We start from the raw sequence: 18,330 nt of genomic DNA on the forward strand, positions 1-18,330 counted from the left end.
CTTTACAGATCTCTTGTCTGTTGACAAGATGACCAATTTTTTGGGGTCAGTAACCCTGGGTCAAGGTCACAGACATTGAAAATTGTTTTCCAATCAATTTCTCGACAACCCCTGGGCTTATGTCCTTTTGATTTTGGAATCCTCTCCAAAGACTTTCAGAGGTTTTTTTTTTTGTTAGAAAAAAAACACACACCCTTATTACATTTCACATCCTGGCTATCATATGGCTAAGAGCATCACCCGTGACATGTATCTGGGGCAAAACTTTTACTGCTTCACTTAAGCAAGACTTCTTTTAATAATTTTTGTAAGATGGATATAAATACACCTTTCTTCCAAGTCAGTCTTAAAGCACAACAAATATTTTTATTTCTATACCATATTTTAATTTTATTATTTATTTAATTACTGTACACATTTATAAAGGAAAGTTGCACATGATGTAAGATAAAATCTCAGAGAAAATGAAATCAGTGATGCACAGTGAGCTAGTCTTTACCTCCAAACTTACATTCTGTCACATGTCCAGTTAATTATGAGTTTTATTTGGCATATCAGCATAAATTAACACATGCTCAACCACAATCATGCATATAGTACATTTAAATATTTGTAATTATAGTTATGTAACAACAGTTACACAATTGAAATTACATTTAATCAGCTGCAATAATTAATTCACACATATTTGATTACAAAATCCATAAATTACTGTAAAATCATTAATATTCATGGTATATTAATTTTACAAAATTCCATGATTATGCCATTCTCAAAAACCAATGAAATAAATTTGCAAGCGGCAATTATCTTATTTAACATGTTGCAATTCACAAACTTAATATGTTCTCAGGCAGACGCTGTTTTCGCCCTAAATCACTATTTCGTGCCTACAAAATTCGCCAATTAAAATGTAAATTTATACAACATGAAGCAGCTTTTCAAATAACTTCTCAAATTTAAATCAACTTTGGTGTTATGTTCATAATGCAGGCATAACACATTCACAAACCCTGCATTTACTGTACCGAAAAATCTTGGAAGAAACATTTACATCGTAAGCAAGAGGTAAATACTGACTCCAGTACATCAAGTAACAATGTCTGGCCTATCTACATTTAATTACACAAACTACATTCTGTATTTATTGCACATTATCATTCATTCATAACAACATGGATAAAAACATGCATAAAAATCTGAAAACCTGTGAAATTGTGAAGCTTGCACAGACACATGTGAAACTTACCATCTAATACACAGATATGAACTTTATGCATTCCACATACTAACGTAAAACATGAAAGTTTGCATTTTTACAATTCGCATGTGAAACGCTGCCTTTTGATGAGAAAATGATCTTTCACAAAATGTATGTGAAAATGTGAAAACCTGCACTTTCAGATACATGAAAATGTGAACTAGCCGTTTCATCTACAACGTGAAACAATAACTTGTGAATGGTTAACAATAACAGGCACAAACTGCACATCTGAGGATACAATGCACCAAGCCAGACATACAAAACTTAAAATTATTGAAGAACAAAAGTTTTCAAAATTGGACAAGGGAAAAAAAAAACAATAAGGCCCTAATACAGTTTTTTAAGGAACAATAAACAACAAAATGCTTTAATTGTATGTGATATGTTGAGATCAATAACTATTTCTATAGCTAGTAACTCTGTCTTATTTGCAAACTATGTTTTAACAACTGCCTGACAAATATCTTGCACAAAATGCAAGTAAAAGTGGGGCTCTTAGATCCCAACTCAACAGTACTTCAGAGCACAGAGGGATTTCATTATATTGTCTGCTGAACATTCACCCTTTTTTAAGTTTTCGCAGCATTAACAATCATATAACTAATTCAAAATAGCGATGTTATATCTGTTTAAATAGAGACTATATATTACCTTAATCTGATTATACTGTATTGTAATAACACGGTATGATGTTGCCAGTATAACAATTTAAAACATTCATTTTACAACTAAACAACAAACGCTCAAGGTTGGGAAGGAATGAGCAAAAACAGTCAAGTAATCCAGGGTTTCAAGTGATTCAAACTTTGAATATATAAGAGCACCGATATGCGGAGCAATATATGCCAGAAGTATGACCTTTGACACCTAAGTGTGACCTTGACCTTGTAGGGAGGCATCCGAAACATGTGCTCTGCACGTCGTCTCAATGTGGTGAACATTTGTGCCAAGTTTCTATAAAATCCTTCAAGCAGTTCAAGAGCTATTACAGAGAAGACACGAAACAAAGTCATATGACCTTTGACCACTAAGTGTGACCTTGACCTTGAAGCGAGCCATCCAAAAATTGCGCTCTGCGTATCATCTTGATGTGGTGAACATCAATGTTAAGTTTCTTCGAAATCATTGAAGGGGTTCAAGAGTTACAGAGCGGACACAAAAGTGCTAACAGACGGATGGACAGACGGACACCGGCGTCACAACACAATATGTCCTTTCCAAGGGTATAATCTGAAAACCAGCCAGAATCCAAATTAATAGCTATAGTGAGCCAAGGAGCTGAAGCTACAGATGCTAGAACAAGTGGTGATTTACTGTATCTACCTGGTTACTATCCAACTTCCTAAACACCGATATACTTCTATTGCGTATGTTTAAAGTTCATAAATATTCGAGTGTAAAAAAATCTGAATCCCTTGAAAGCCTGCTGTCTGGAAAAACAATGCTAGTTTCATTATATGGTGCCTCCATGTAACCAGTGGGAAGCCTAAAACCTTCAGGTTGTGCAGCGGGAACCGAAACAATTAGACCACTTTCTCATTTCAAGATGTTCTGTACAAGGTAAACACTTTTTCTTTCTTCCCATTTTGCCCTTAACCAAAGAAAAGAAACACAATTATGAGAGAATGAATAGAGGATTTAAAGAAAGGAAAGGAGGAAGGACTTGCATGTACAATCACATATAACTGATCTACAATACTGAGCAAATGTGTGGTTTAACAAGCTTTTACCTAACGTACCTGTGATTTGCAACCACTGTACCACTCTCCAAGCACTGTAAATGTGAAACAGTGGTTTCAAACAACAGTGACATAACAACAATTATATATAAATAACAAAACAAATTCACTCTGTACTTTGAAAAAAAAAAAAAAATTAACAAGAGAATTATATTTACTATAAGCACTTTTTAGAAAGCAAAAACAAAACATCTGTTCAATGACTTACAGCTATATTCTTCTTATATCATGTAAACAGCTCTTTTAAAATGTAAAACTTTTTTAGCAGATTACCCTTTTACCTCCACACGTCTGATTCTGGTAAATATCTATGAAATTAAATAACATACTTCAAGCTAGACCTCAAATGCAGGTAAAAAAAAAAAAGATCATAGATATAAATAGAATGTTCTGAATACACCTGGTATCATCTACACACAGAACATTAACTAGAGCTATCACTGTAATGGTATTATGCTGGGTGCTCAAAATTCTGACTCCAAGGTAGGGAAATTGAGTTTGTAGACCAGTCTGAAAATACTACCTTAGCAATGGTCAATTGTAAGATTGCATTCAGAAACTACCAATCAGCTGCCTGAGATTTGAGACAGGTTCCAAAAATCAAGTTTATTAACCTTGGGACCTTAATCCTTGTCAACATATATTTTTATCAGCCTTTATATGTGAAAAATTTCACTTTTAGAAGAAGCCTGCTGGGAGAAAGTTACAATACTGTAACTGATTTTACTGTCTATATGACCTTGTACTTTATGAAATCCATCATTTAGTAAAAACCATGTTTCAATAACAGTAAATTATCTGGCGCTGGAGTAATACCAAAATTTAACATCTTAACAAATTCTGAAAACTAATCCTGCAGTTAAACCTAAACCTACCATTTCCCACAGTAAGCTAGTACCTTTTTGATTTAAAGTTCAAAATTTCTACAAATCTAAATACACTAACCTTTACTGTAGAAGGATATTTGCAAAGGTTTTGCAAACAGAGCAACTTGAAAGTTCAAAACAGTCGTAAATATTAAGAAGTGTTATTTCTACAAGAGCAAAATAGCTACAAATTCCAGTTTTTAGCACCATGAAAGTGGTTGTTGTTTATCACATCACAAAATTAAACTAGAGATTGCTTTAAAAACAAAGGTCTCCCCATACTGCTTCATTTAAACAGAAACACAAGTTGATATGTAATATCCAGCTATATCATAAAGACATTTCATGGTATAAGTTGTTGCTTTTAGACAAACTTTTATGACAGATGGACAAGACAAAATCAACATATATCCCTACAAATATTGATTTCTACTGAGACTTCTTGATGAACCGATAGTCATTTGTGATCAATTCTAAGAAATTAATTCAGCATATATACAGATAAGGCTAAAATATGTTCTAGCTGCTGTGTGTATGGACAAGACAATGGTGTTTATTCACGGATGAGTCGGTACGGTCTCACAGATGGCAGTATGGTAGTTGAGGCAATGAGAGGTTGTAATATCTCCTTGTGAATGTGTATGTATAGATGCAGGACTGTATTATCTTCCAGATGCCAAGCATGTGTACTTGCAGCTAAGCAGGCACATATTTCCTTGCTGATGTGACTGTGTAGATGAAAAGCTGCATCACTTCTTTCATAGCTTCCTAAAATGAGGGGTTGTGTCATATCCTTGGAGAGCTGCCTAGAGAGATCTACAATGCACTAACTGATAATGTTCTAATATCACCCAGTGTCATCAGGATCTGGCGCTGAAATTTAAAACAACAACATATTTCTAAAAACAGACACAGCCATTGCTTTCAAAGATATGTCGACTACGGAAATTATATGCTTAATATTCAAACAAGTCTTACAAGGCTTGAGGATTTAATAACTGACAATGGATTAAACCATTGCACAATTTTTAGGCCCTATCAATAATTACATGCAGGGCATTTTGTTACAATTCTGAACAGTGTTGATACATTTTTTGCATGAAAATAGTGATGGTCACACTATTAACAAGGCAGTCTGAAAGACAGCTATATCCCCCACCACTGTTATGGATAGTGAAAGGGTTGATGGTATTGGGCGGAAGCATTGACATTGTTAATTATATTTTATAGTAAATGTATGTCGGCATCAATGAATTTGAAAATTCTTAAAGGGGTTTAGTAGCGGACACAAAATGGATGACCTCTAATTGTGACCTTGACCTTGAGCCAACACGGCTGACTCATGAGTTCTGCACATCGTCTTGATGAGGTGATCATTTGACCCAAGTATCATGAAAATCCTTCAAGGGGTTTAGGAGATACAGAGTTCAAACTTTTGACCTGGAGTTGTGACCTTGACCTTGAGCCAACACGGCTGACTCATGAGTTCTGCATATCGTCTTGATGAGGTGATCATTTGACCCAAGTATCATGAAAATCCTTCAAGGGGTTTAGGAGATACAGAGTTCAAACCTTTGACCTGGAGTTGTGACCTTGACCTTGAGCAGACATGGCTGACTCATGAGTTCTGCACATCACCTTGATGAAGTGATCATTTGACCCAAGTTCCATGAAAATCCTTAAAGGCGTTTAGGAGATACAGAGCGGACACAAAATTTAAGGCTCAAATTTTTGACCTTGATATGTGACCTCGACCTTGAGTCGACATGGCTGACTCATGAGTTTTGCACATCTTCTTGATGAGGTGATCATTTGACCCAAGTATCATGAAAATCCTTAAAGGTGTTTAGGAGATACAGAGCGGACACAAAATTGAAGGCTCAAATTTTTGTCCTTGATATGTGACCTTGACCTTGACTTGACATGGCTGTGTCATGAGTTCTGCACATCGTCTTGATGAGGTGATCATTTGACCAAAGTATCATGAAAATCCTTAAAGGCGTTTAGGAGATACAGAGCGGACAAAAAATGGAAGGCTCAAACCTTTGACCTTGAGTTGTGACCTTGATCTTGAGTCGGCACGGCTGACTCATGAGTTCTGCACATTGTTCTGATGAGGTGATCATTTGATCCAAGTATCATGAAAATCCTTCATGGGGTTTAGGAAATACAGAGCGGACACAAAATGTAAGGCTCAAACCATTGACCTTAAGTTGTGACCTTGACCTTGAGCAGACATGGCTGAATCATGAGTTCTGCATATTGTCTTGATGAGTTAATCATTTGACCCAAGTTTCAAGAAAATCCTTCAAGAGGTTTAGGAGATACAGAGCAGACACAAAATGGAAGGCTCAAACATCTGACCTGGAGTTGTGACCTTGACCTTGAGCCGACATGGCTGACTCATGAGTTCTGTACATCATCCTGATGAGGTGATCATCTGACTTAAGTTTCAAGAAAATCCTTCACGGGGTTTAGGAATATAGAGGGGACACAAAATGGAAGGCTCAAACATTTGACCTAGAGTTGTGACCTTGACCCTGAGTCAACATGGCTGACTCGTGAGTTCTGCACATGGTCTTGATGAGGTGATCATTTGACCCAAGTTTCTTGAAAATCCTTCAAGGGGTTTAGGAGATACAGAGCAGACACAAAATGTTACGGACAGGCGGAAGGAGACCATTCCTATAACCCCCGGCCCCCACCACTCGTGGCAGGGGATTAATAAAACTGTATACAGTCATACCACATCCACAGTAGATTTATCTTAAACAAATGGTGATTTTGGTTTTAACTTAAATATTTCGGGCAAGAAATATTTATCTCTATCCTGGCCTCAAACTGATTTACCATCAGTGTATTTACAGATAGCTTGTTGGACAGAAGTCTCGGCCAAAAACTTCTCATGTTTAATGGAAGAAAACAAGAATGATAATTGAGCCGTGCCATGAGAAAACCAACATAGTGGGTATGCGACCAGCATGGATCCAGACCAGCCTGCGCATCCGCGCAGTCTGGTCAGGCTCCATGCTGTTCGCTTTTAAAGCCTATTGGAATTGGAGAAACTATTAGCGAACAGCATGGATCCTGACCAAACTGCGCGGATGCGCAGGCTGGTCTGGATCCATGCTGGTCGCATACCCACTATGTTGGTTTTCCCATGGAACGGCTCATATGAACATGGTATGACACATGCACCCCTCCCCCACCCCAATAATCATGGTTCATACACATTCTTTCAGACAAAATTCCCTGACATTTCCCTGACTTTTCCCTGACATGAAAGCATTTTTCCCTGACTTTTTGGTTCGGTATGATACAAACCAAGTCACCTAGTATGACTTTTGTTATCTTAAAATGTGCACATTTAGTGGTTCAATTTTAAATGAAAAATAGAATGTTGGCCTCCACCACCCCTACAGCCAACCCTTACCTCCTTTTTTGACAAACATTTAAATTGTTTAATATTTTGTTTGTTTATTCCAAATCAACTGGATATGGAGCTGGTGATTATACAAAACACACTGGCAAGCAAAATGACATGAATTATCATGCATTAAAAAGTAATCAAATACACTGTTTCAAACAAACAAATGTTTTTATGTTATGACCAATAGACAATAAAGCAATTACTTTTGGAAACCTGAACATATTAGCCAAATTGAACTGTTTTTCTGAACATAGCTTTACTAAATTACATTAAAATGGAATTGTCATTCTGATTACCAATTAAAAAGAGTAACATCTATAGGATATATACCATGCAAAACACCTTGGTAGCAAAAGCATGTCTTTAAGGTATTGTAGATAATATTATGTTTAATTTTATATATCGCACATAAAATAAGCCCTGCATAATTAAGTGACAGTATTGCATACTATTATATACAAGCAAGCTGATCAGCCCCATATCCAGCACAACAGCATAAAAACCACTAAATGTTCACAAAATGTTAACAGAGTTGTACAGGTTAAACAACTAGCTATAACACACGTGGTTAGATTGAATTAGTTTCTTCTATATGGAATTTGAAAAATATGTAGAATATAGATATATGCATATAATTTAAAATTATGCTTTAATTGTTGTAAGTGTGATAGCTTTCATGAAAAAGGAAATATTTGAAGAAACTGCCTTAACCTTTACAAATTGTTGCCTAACCAGATCAGAAAATTCCCTGACATTTTCCAAATTTCAAAATTTCCCTGACATTTTGTAAAATTCCCTGACAATTCCCTGACCTTGAAAAAAAATTTTTTTCCCTGACTTTTCCCTGACGCGTATGAACCCTGATAATGTTTGGCAGAATGATATATAAAGCCAAAATGTGCCGACTCTAGAAAAATATAATCAGACAAAAACCTCCAAAGAACATTTGTATGTCCGCATGATGTTGATGACATATATGAAGTTTAATTTGAATTTGATGAAACTGAAGAAGCTGAGTACACAAGAGACAAATGTAGTTGTAATATTGTAAAGTCAAAAGCTAGGGCATAATTCAAGACAAAATATTCAGTCATGGAAGTCCAAAAAATATTTTCCCTTCATTCTGATGTTGTATATTAAATTTCATTTGAATTGGACAGAAACTGTAGGAGCAGAGTTAAAGTCTCCCCACTTCTCACTAAATCAGCTTGAGGGAGAAGTGACTTCTCCCTAAAAATTTGACCTAGCTAGACCCCAGAGGAGTAGAGTAAAGGTTCATATCTAGTTGTAATTTTCAAAGTCCAAAAAATAAGGGGCTTAACTCAATATAATATTATAATCAACATGGAAGTCCCGATAATATGTCCATGTCCAATTCATGTTGATGATGTATACAAAGTTTCATTCAAATTGGATGAAAACTGTAAGAGAAGTTGAGTGCACGAAAAAAGTGTGATGGACGGACAGACGGATGGATGGACAGACAAGATGTACATTTCAAACACTGTGTGCCTTCCAGGTCCTCCAGCTATTGATCAAAAACTGTTTTCAGTCTGTAAGTCACTGCAACATTGATCTTTTGCTCCCAAAACAAAAAGGGTCAGATCACAAAATGTTGTTTACCATCCAAAAGCCAAAGTACTCTCCTGTTACTGATTAAAATTATTTTCAGCCTGTAAGTCACTTTAAAACTTGACCTTTTTCTTCCAAAACAAAAGAGGTCATATCATCCAATGAATGACGTTTATCATCCACAAGCCCTTGTACTCTCCTGTTATTGATAAATAACTATTTTCAGTCTTGCAGTGACCTTGAACTTTTGCTTGTGACCAAAAAGACAAAAAGTGTCTTACACTGATCTCTGACAATCTCAGTATGTTCAAAATTCTAGTTATCGACAGTCTTCATGTCACATCAACCTTGATGTTAGACCCAGTGACCTAAACCTGAAACCATAAGTAATCATTCAATGAACTTTGACATTTGTTGGCTAAATTGTTCCCCATGCTACTGATCAGAAAAACACTGGTCTACAAATACACAGAACAACTGACTGACATGACACGAATAAAGAAAATATACATCCCTTTCTTCAAAGGTAGCCAATATAATAAAATAGTAAAAACTTACCTTTTGTTCTGTTTGCAGATTCTATAATTTGCATTAAACATCTACCAAACTCTTCTATCACCATTCTTTCCTGGACAACAGGAGGCATTTTTTGTCTGTCTGCCTCCTCTGCCTGTGCTAATAAACATGCACATGTTGCTTCAACCACCTCCGAGGTTACAAACGAGAACGGAAGCCTGAAAAAATGAAATGACTTTGTCTACGAAGATGCATCTTAATTTCTTTTGCAGTCATTTCAAAGTTACCATAGAAGCAGATACCACAGGAAAAACACATAATATTTCTATATGAACGTGTCCATCTTTCAGTTTGGACAGTACTATTATCTGTTAAAAGGGGTGTATACCAAAAAGATACTGACCAAAAGGCGACAGATGTGCAGGCTGATCATGAGCTACACTGGTCGCAAAGGCAGAATCAATCGTGTCCAACATGATAAGGGTTAATACCAACAAGGATGCAAAATTTACATATATTTTGTTCTTAATTTGAAATGCATGAATTCTTTTCCGCATGGAATAGTCATTTGACCAAAACCACGAACTTTTGTGACTATGAAATAAAATAATGATTTCATAATGGATAGGTGATTTTTTTACTAACTAAATGTACCATACATTTCAGTATCATGATATTATTTACTGGCATAAAATTTCATGTTTCAGCAAAACAGCTGTTTCCTGAAGACACAAGTTTGTGGAGATCCGTATTGAATGATGAAATATAAAGGAAATATATATGAATAATGATGGTTTCATAGTAATTTTAATCTTCAAGTTCTGCAACAATTTACCTTTCTCCAGTAACTGATGATATGGGTCTAGAGGGAAGGTCTGATATTTGTGAAGAAAGTTTGGTTTTTGCAGCCGTTTGTTGTTGTACCCGTACCTCAGCAGCGTCTGCCAGATGCATCAAGGTTTTACGCTCTGGACTCTCTTCAAAGTTTTTACAACCAATACATTTACATGATGAACTGCACATAATCTTTGCCTGTAAATAACATAAAACTATCTAGCTACAATTAATTTACCAATGTTAAGGTTCACAGTGGTAATTCAAATTATAATTTAACCATTTGTACATTATGTAAAGGTAGTGCCTTAATTTTTTTTATTTAGAAAAAAAAACATGACTGATCGCAAAGAATTTGACTTCCAACTTTAAAATTAAAAAAGTATTTTTTGGATATGTTTACATTAACTAGAAATACATTCTGCATGCCCACGGGCAGATTGTTGAGCCCGCCAACACCTTCGACCTCTAAGTGTGACCTTGACCTTTGACCTAGGGACCTGGTTCTTGCGTATGACACTCCATCTTATAATGGTGAACATTCATGCCAAGTTACATCAAAATCCCACCATGCATAAAGAAGAAATGCTCCGGACAAACTTCAATTTGACCTTTGACCTCCAACTGTGACCTTGACCTTTGAGATAGGACATGGGTTTTGTGCATGACACTTCTTCCCATTGAGGTAAACATTCATGCCATATATATACAAGATTGGTCCATGCATGTTAAAGTTATGGTGTGGACAAAATCGGAAGGACACCGACCCGCCAAAAGTGACAACTATATCGAGCTCACCACAACGGGCTCGACAATAAATGATTTTGTTTTGATAATTTTCTAAAGTTGTGAATGCAAGTAACAATTCTTGCTGGCTGCATGTAGGTACATAAGCAGGCACCTCCTGTGTATCAGTAATGCATCTACTATTCAGTTAACCTTCAAACAGAGATCAAAAATGATAAGATAAATGATCTGTTTGAATGTGACTTGAGCTTCTGTCCACAACCAAGAGAAATGGGATATGTTCTTCTCAACATGAAAATCTTTGAAGGTGTTGTAATATAGCAGAGAATGGATCGGACTGGAAAAGGGACCATAACTCTGGGAATAGGGGTGGAGCAAGACAAAAATTAAATACACAATTATTAGACAAACCTCTTACAATGACAACCTCTGAATGAACACCACAACTCCGTCTCCTATCTACCTATGAACAATTTACTTCTGATGAAAGGCTACCTGTTTACAGACTCATTCCTCAATTTACCAGAGTAGCCTTTTTAGAATGGTTTGACTGTTGTTCATATAAGTACTGTGTATGCATAATTTGTCCTCAAAATACAGGCTTAACAAGGAATGGAAATGTGATAGGACACCAGTATTTAATATACCAGTTACCCTACAAAACCATATACACATACCTCGTAACATTCACAGTAGTTTTTAAGACAACCTGATCTTTTACAGTTACACCCTTTATTATGCCTTCTGTCTTTTTCACCAGTTTTTCCTTTACCTGCAAAAGATAGAATATTAAAATGTAACAAACTGATGTCAAATAACTAGAACAATATTCATGCTTTAACTTTTTACAATTTGGCCTTTCAATTTGTGCCAGTTTACAGCATGTCAGGATTTGTTTTGCACTTAGAATTTATAAATGGCTCAGATAAAATCTGAGTCAATAAAACATAGAAGTAAACAATTAATTTTTTAACAAGAGGGCCATGATGGCCCTATATCGCTCACCTGTTATCATTGCACTTTAGGACAAGAAGGTCCTCAGAAAAAATATATAAGTCCAAAGGACAGGAACAACAAAGGAAAGAAATCTAACAAAAAAGAAAAAAAAATTCTTACAAGGTACAGATATGTCAAAATACACCTAAAAATTGGAGGTACCATCCATGTTGTACCACAGAAAAGTGGTCTCGATTTTTCCCAAAGGCCAATAATAAAAAAAAGTTACTAAAATAAGCTATTTATAGTTACGTAAAAGGGAAGTAATTAAAAAGAAAATCATTGTACGTGATCAAAAGAAGGAACTGCCAAATAAATCTGTTGACATAAATGAAATTTCAGATCAATATCTTCATTAGTTACGGAGATATACCCATTTTAATTTGAAATAAAGGGAGGTAATTTTACATAAAATCCAGGGCCTCCGCTGCCGATCGCCAATGTCGCCATTTGCGATAATTTTAAGAATTTGGCGCTAAATTTTGCGAACTGGCGAAAATAAGTGGCGCATAGTTTTTTTCCTCGGCATTTGTTTTTTCCGTAGTGATATAAGCGGCCCAAGAATTGGTTCCCGATACACGTGTTTACCTAGACGCTGGTAGTGAATAAAATCGATAACCAGTCTAGGCGGTGTATTTGACAATTCGACTATTGAAGTTGGTTGACACTTTGAGAAGATAATTGCGTAATAATGTGTGAATTGAAGATTAATCAGTAATCAAAACATCTGCCAGCTTGTATGTTTGACCTCTGCCAAGAATTCACCAAAATTAACTCCGATTACGGTGTACTTTATGTGTGGCGATTTTTTACAAAAAAAAGATTGTCATGTTTGTGGCATGCAGTTGTATGACTGACGAATTTTAAATAAGTTCGAAAGATACATTTAATTTGTTACTTTTTGCAAGATAATTTTTGATTCCTTAGTTTTCATAAAAGATTTTAACGATGGATCCGAAAATTAAAACACATCGGCCTCAATTTGCATCCTGGACCTGGTTAATTTCTTTGAAATTGAAATGTTCAGAAACTGGAAGATATCACTTGCTACCGTGGCTTCTTAAAAATCATTAGAAGAGTGTTCAACTCGACCTTTTAGAATAGAAAAAAATCCGAATTTTCCTTTCCGAAAATAAATGAGTCCTGAAATATTGGTAATTCTGACATGGATAGATATGATTCTTAATTAGAGAATGATTTGTGTCATTTTTTATCCAACTACAAATTGAATTTACTTCTACAATAAACTAATACACCTTCAAAATTTGTTTTTATTCCTAATGAAATTATTTACAATATTTTATTTCTCTATGCACACTATGACAGCCAACTAAAAGAAATAAAATTGGCTCAGAACTTTGGCTCTAAAGTGGCTCCAACTTTTTCAAATTGGCGAAAAGGTTGGCGACAAGTATGAAAAACGCAGAGGAGGCCCTGAAATCAGTCCATAGTTATCTACTTTGATTGGCTCGGTCCAACTAATGACAACAATGAAATTTCAAATAAGTCCTATAAGTACTAACTGATATAAATCCATTTTGACTACAATCAGGGGAGGTAATCAGATATAAAATAACTCTGGAACCTACAATTGGATCTAATTTGTCATGGAATCCAAGATTTATTGTTGTTGAAGATATTTTAGAAGTTTGTATCAAATAAAACCATAAATGAAGTCTCTATATGGCAGCAAAAGCCAAAATAGCCAATTTTGCACCTTTAAGGGGCCATAACTTTAGAACCCATGATAGAATCTGGCCAGTTCAAGAAAGGAACCAAGATCTTGTGGTGATACAAGTTGTGTGCAAGTTTTGTTAAAATCAAATCATAAATGAAATTGCTATTGTGCAGACAAGGTCAAAATAGCTAATTTTGGCCCTTTCAGGGGCCATAACTCTGGAACCCAATATGGGATCTGGCCAGTTCAAGAAAGGAACCAAGACCTTATGGTGATACAAGTTGTGTGCAAGTTTGGTTAAAATCAAATCATAATGAAATTGCTATTGTGCAGACAAGGTCAAAATAGCTAATTTTGGCCCTTTCAGGGGCCATAACTCTGGAACCCATTATGGGATCTGGCCAGTTCAAGAAAGGAACCAAGATCTTATGGAGATACAAGTTGTGTGCCAGTTTGGTAAAAATCAAATCATAAATAAAGCTGCTATTGTGCAGACAATGTCAAAATAGCTGATTTTGGCCTTTTCAGGGGCCATAACTCTGGAACCCATAATGGGATCTGACCATTTCAAGAAAGGAACCGAGATCTTATGGTGATACAAGTTGTGTGCCAGTCTGGTAAAAATCAAATCATAAATAAAGCTGCTATTGTGCAGACAAGGATAAAATAGCTGATTTTGGCCCTTTCAGGGGCCATAACTCTGGAACCCATAATGGGATCTGGCCAGTTCAAGAAAGGAACCAAGATCTTATGGTGATACAAGTTGTGTGCAATTTTGGTTAAAAAAATCATAACTGAAGCTGCTATTGTGCAGACAAGGTCAAAATAGCTAATTCTGGCCCTTTCAGGGCCCATAACTCTGCAACCAATGATGGAATCTGGCCAGTTCAAGAAAGGAACCAAGATCTTATGGTGATACAAGTTGTGTGCCAGTTTGGTAAAAATCAAATCATAAATAAAGCTGCTATTGTGCAGACAAGGTCAAAATAGCTGATTTTGGCCCCTTTCAGGGGCCATAACTCTGGAACCCATAATGGGATCTGGCCAGTTCAAGAAAGGAACCGAGATCTTATGGTGATACAAGTTGTGTGCAAGTTTGGTTAAAATAAAATCATAAATAAAACCACTACCGTGCAGACAAGAAATTGATGAAGTACGCACGCACGGACTGACGACGGGTGATCACAAAAGCTCACCTTGTCACTATGTGACAGGTGAGCTAATAAAACAAGAGTTGTACATAACAATGCCCAACCACATTGTTTGAAGTTTAAATTTGATACATACAGCTGATCCTGATAAACAATGTAATAGTTACGAGAAAAACTGAAATTTTGCAGGGAAACTAAGTCAAGGACCATAACTTAAATTAAATTAAATCATGAGTCATCTAATTTCTTCGAGTAGGTTTGGTGACCTGGAAGCATTGTTTGAAGTTTCAATCCGATACATATAGCTGTTCCTACGTAACTTGTATGGGTGGCAAAATTAATTGTCTGACTTGCCCAGCTTGTCCCAGATCCCATATGGACAAGCAGACTTTCACCATACTATTATACGGACAAGTAGAAAATAGCTCTTGTCAAAAACGGACATGTAAACGGACAAGTAAGTCAGAATCAGATTTAGCTACCCCTGAAGTTGACAATTAGTTTTCAATCAGTAGGGACTAAAGTCAGTAACTTAATCCTATATTCAAAATACTCATAAACTATACAAAGTAAATACAGGCAGATTCATTACCAATTTTTGGATGGAATGCTAATGGGTTTCTATCGAGACAAGATTTAATGGCCCTTGACCTATCTTCTTCATGTTCCAGGTTATTGGCACAATTCGTACAGTTGCAGCTGTGGCAAAATTCACCATTGGCAAAACAATCACAGTATCTGCAAAATAATAATACCTTTTGTTTTCAACTATTGAGCATGTACCTAAACAACAAGAGCGTGTTGGCCTTATTTTGAGCATACAAACAGAATTAACATTAGAATACTTGAATTAGCTGATGGTCTATGTACACTCACATCAAAGTCCAAAGTCCAAGTATATATATGGAAAATTTCATACCAATTTAGACTGTAGAAGTTGCTCAAAGGTAACCCGAGATAAGAAAGAAATAACTTACAGTTTTAAGCACTGAGACTTGGTACAATTACAAGGTTTTCTCTGTCTAGCACCACCACTACCATCAAGAGATGCCCTGAAAATAGTGTTTATTCGATATTACAAACTAAACAACCTTTTACTTGCTCTATTTTTATTGGGTTTTAATACACAATTTTACTATCTTTTAATGAAGGAGAAAGGTCTGTAGTGCTGCTCTGAGAAAGATCACAACTGAGCTGCAATGCGAAAGGTGACTTCCACACATTAAGCCAGATGGCCATGACATCCCTTAGCTTGCTTGCTTGAATATCCAAAATAAAACCCCGTGTGCATATTGCTAAATAACATTCCTATACAGTTTTATGACTCTATGTAAAGTATTTTTGAGATTCAAGCAACAGACACTTAAAGGCTCTTAATGCATGTTTTTGATTTACCCTTAGCCTGCAAAATTTCTATAATGAACTTGTCCATCTTTCAATTTGGACAGTATCATTAACTGTTAAAATGGGTGTTAACCAAATGATACTGACTGAATGGCAAACAGTGCAGATCATAATCAGACTGTACAGGCTGATCATGATCTACACTGGTCGCAAAGGCAGAATCTATTGTGTCCAGTATGATAAGGGTTAAGTCAAGAGCTGTAATTCCACTTTTGTCAAGTACAAATTCTAAATATTAACTTTATTTCTAAGATTTTATGAAAAAATCTCTTGTACTTTAAGAATCCACCATTTGTGACTAATGGACGGATGGACAAACAGGCAAAAAACAGGAAGATTAAAATAACATGCATGTTCTTTTTGTCGCATTGACACATGATAGGTCATACTGGCGTCTGGTATGTACCAAGTTTCAAGAAAAATTTTCTTGTACATTTTAAGTTATCGCAGGATCCTAATATATCCTGAGAGATTTTTAACCCTTATCCTGCTAAATTTCTATAATGAACTTGTCCATCTTTCAATTTGGACAGTACCATTATTAGTTAAAGAGGTGCTTACCAAAGTGAATGGTGAACATTGCAGATCAATCTTGTTTTAGAAGTTTTGATCATAAGTATATAATCTTAATACTTTCTTGTATCTGTTTCTTGAAGTTTTTCAAAACTTAGTAAATACATACGAAATGTGTGTGTTTTTTTGCTTGTTTCAGTAACAGAGAAAGAATGTATGTAACATTACTCACAAAAAACATATCAACACCTTAGAGACAAATTTTAAATGTTAAGTTGAATACTGTCCTTAGTGAAGTAACATTTAAATGGATGTTAAAACAAAGCTCAATCATGATCACTTATATAAACAAACTTAACATTAAAACTACTTCCATACACTTCTGAAATATGCTTAAATTGCTCACCCATTAACATTTTTATTTTGTGTATTAGCACTAAGAGCTGGGTTATTACTGGCAATAGGAACATAGTCAGCAGCACGTGCTTGTTTACTCGATGTTTCTGTCATGGTACCGCTGCTGGCAGTGGTTGCTGCTGGTTTTGCCTGTATTTGCTGCTGAATCTGAGAAAGAAAATAAACAAGAGGACCATGATGGTCCTGAATCGCTCACCTCTTCCCACATGACCCAGTTTTGAGTATGACATCGTTTTTTCTATTATTTGACATAGCAGGGCCCTCTCTACATTTTGGGGGATTGGGGCCGGGGCCCTTGGAGGGGGGAATTTCGCGTCGTTTTCAAGGGAGGGGGGAATTCATTCTGGAGATATGACATCTGATCATAACCCCTTAAATTAAGGTGAATTGAGTATTACAGATATCAAACTAATGTGAATATATCTGAAGTATTGTACAGAACATAATCTATTAAAAACAGGCAACTTTTATTTTCTTTTATTAAATCAGTTATGTGATATCCAAGCGAGGTTCACATGTCGTCATTATCGGTAGCACTAGCAGTATCCACGGACATTGTCCCAGCAGCAGCCGGAGCAGGGCTTCCCTGCATCGTATCTACCTGATTGTGCATGTCTGGCCCTGATGAAACAGCGGTGTCAGTGACAGTAGTTTGTTTTTTTGAGAGCATGCTGCTTAAAAAGCAAATCTTTTTTGCACATTTCGCCCCTGTTGCATCCGTGATCTTTTTACGGTATGATGTGCATTATGCGACATTTTTTTTTTCAAAGGGAAGTAACTTTGCATAAACGCATCCCGGGAACTGAAAAACGCGTGTATTATACGGATCAGTAAAACCAGGGGTTCCACTAGACCTGGAAACCCAAGAGTCCCAGGACCCTTGGGTCCAAATTTTGAAGGGTCCTTTTTCAAAATACAAGAGTCCTGCCCCAACACATCGATACAATTGACTATATTTTCTTATAAAGTAACAGAGCTCCAGATAAGATTTTAGGTTAAAGGGTATTTTACCCCCTAGTTTTTTTTTCAAATGGTATTTTACTCCTAGATGTTTTTTCAAAAGGGTATTTTAGAATTCTAAATGGTTTTTCAGAATTCGAAATCATTTAAAAGGGTAATAATAATAACTGTTTGTATTTATAATTTTCTGATATTCATGTGCTCCGTTGAAGTGCCTTTGTTGACCAATGCTGTTTTCCTGAA

The 18,330-nt window shown here is 35.9% G+C and overlaps 1 protein-coding gene across 1 annotated transcript in view; it reads right to left on the reverse strand.

Moving 5' to 3' along the window:
- Nucleotides 1–363: 363 nt before the first annotated feature.
- LOC123563398 (protein lin-54 homolog) overlaps nucleotides 364–18,330 on the reverse strand; it is a 43,189-nt gene continuing 25,222 nt past the window's right edge. Inside the window, exons 6-12 of the mRNA XM_053531225.1 lie at nucleotides 17,117–17,274; nucleotides 15,771–15,845; nucleotides 15,386–15,531; nucleotides 11,646–11,740; nucleotides 10,223–10,419; nucleotides 9,430–9,605; nucleotides 364–4,742 (exon numbers count right to left, since the gene is read on the reverse strand). Of these exons, the coding sequence (XP_053387200.1) occupies nucleotides 4,717–4,742; nucleotides 9,430–9,605; nucleotides 10,223–10,419; nucleotides 11,646–11,740; nucleotides 15,386–15,531; nucleotides 15,771–15,845; nucleotides 17,117–17,274 (873 nt within the window). The 3' untranslated portion in view covers nucleotides 364–4,716. The remainder of the gene's footprint in view (nucleotides 4,743–9,429; nucleotides 9,606–10,222; nucleotides 10,420–11,645; nucleotides 11,741–15,385; nucleotides 15,532–15,770; nucleotides 15,846–17,116; nucleotides 17,275–18,330) is intronic.

The sequence above is a fragment of the Mercenaria mercenaria genome, chromosome 2 (assembly GCF_021730395.1).
Source record: "Mercenaria mercenaria strain notata chromosome 2, MADL_Memer_1, whole genome shotgun sequence".
Classification (NCBI taxonomy): domain Eukaryota; kingdom Metazoa; phylum Mollusca; class Bivalvia; order Venerida; family Veneridae; genus Mercenaria; species Mercenaria mercenaria.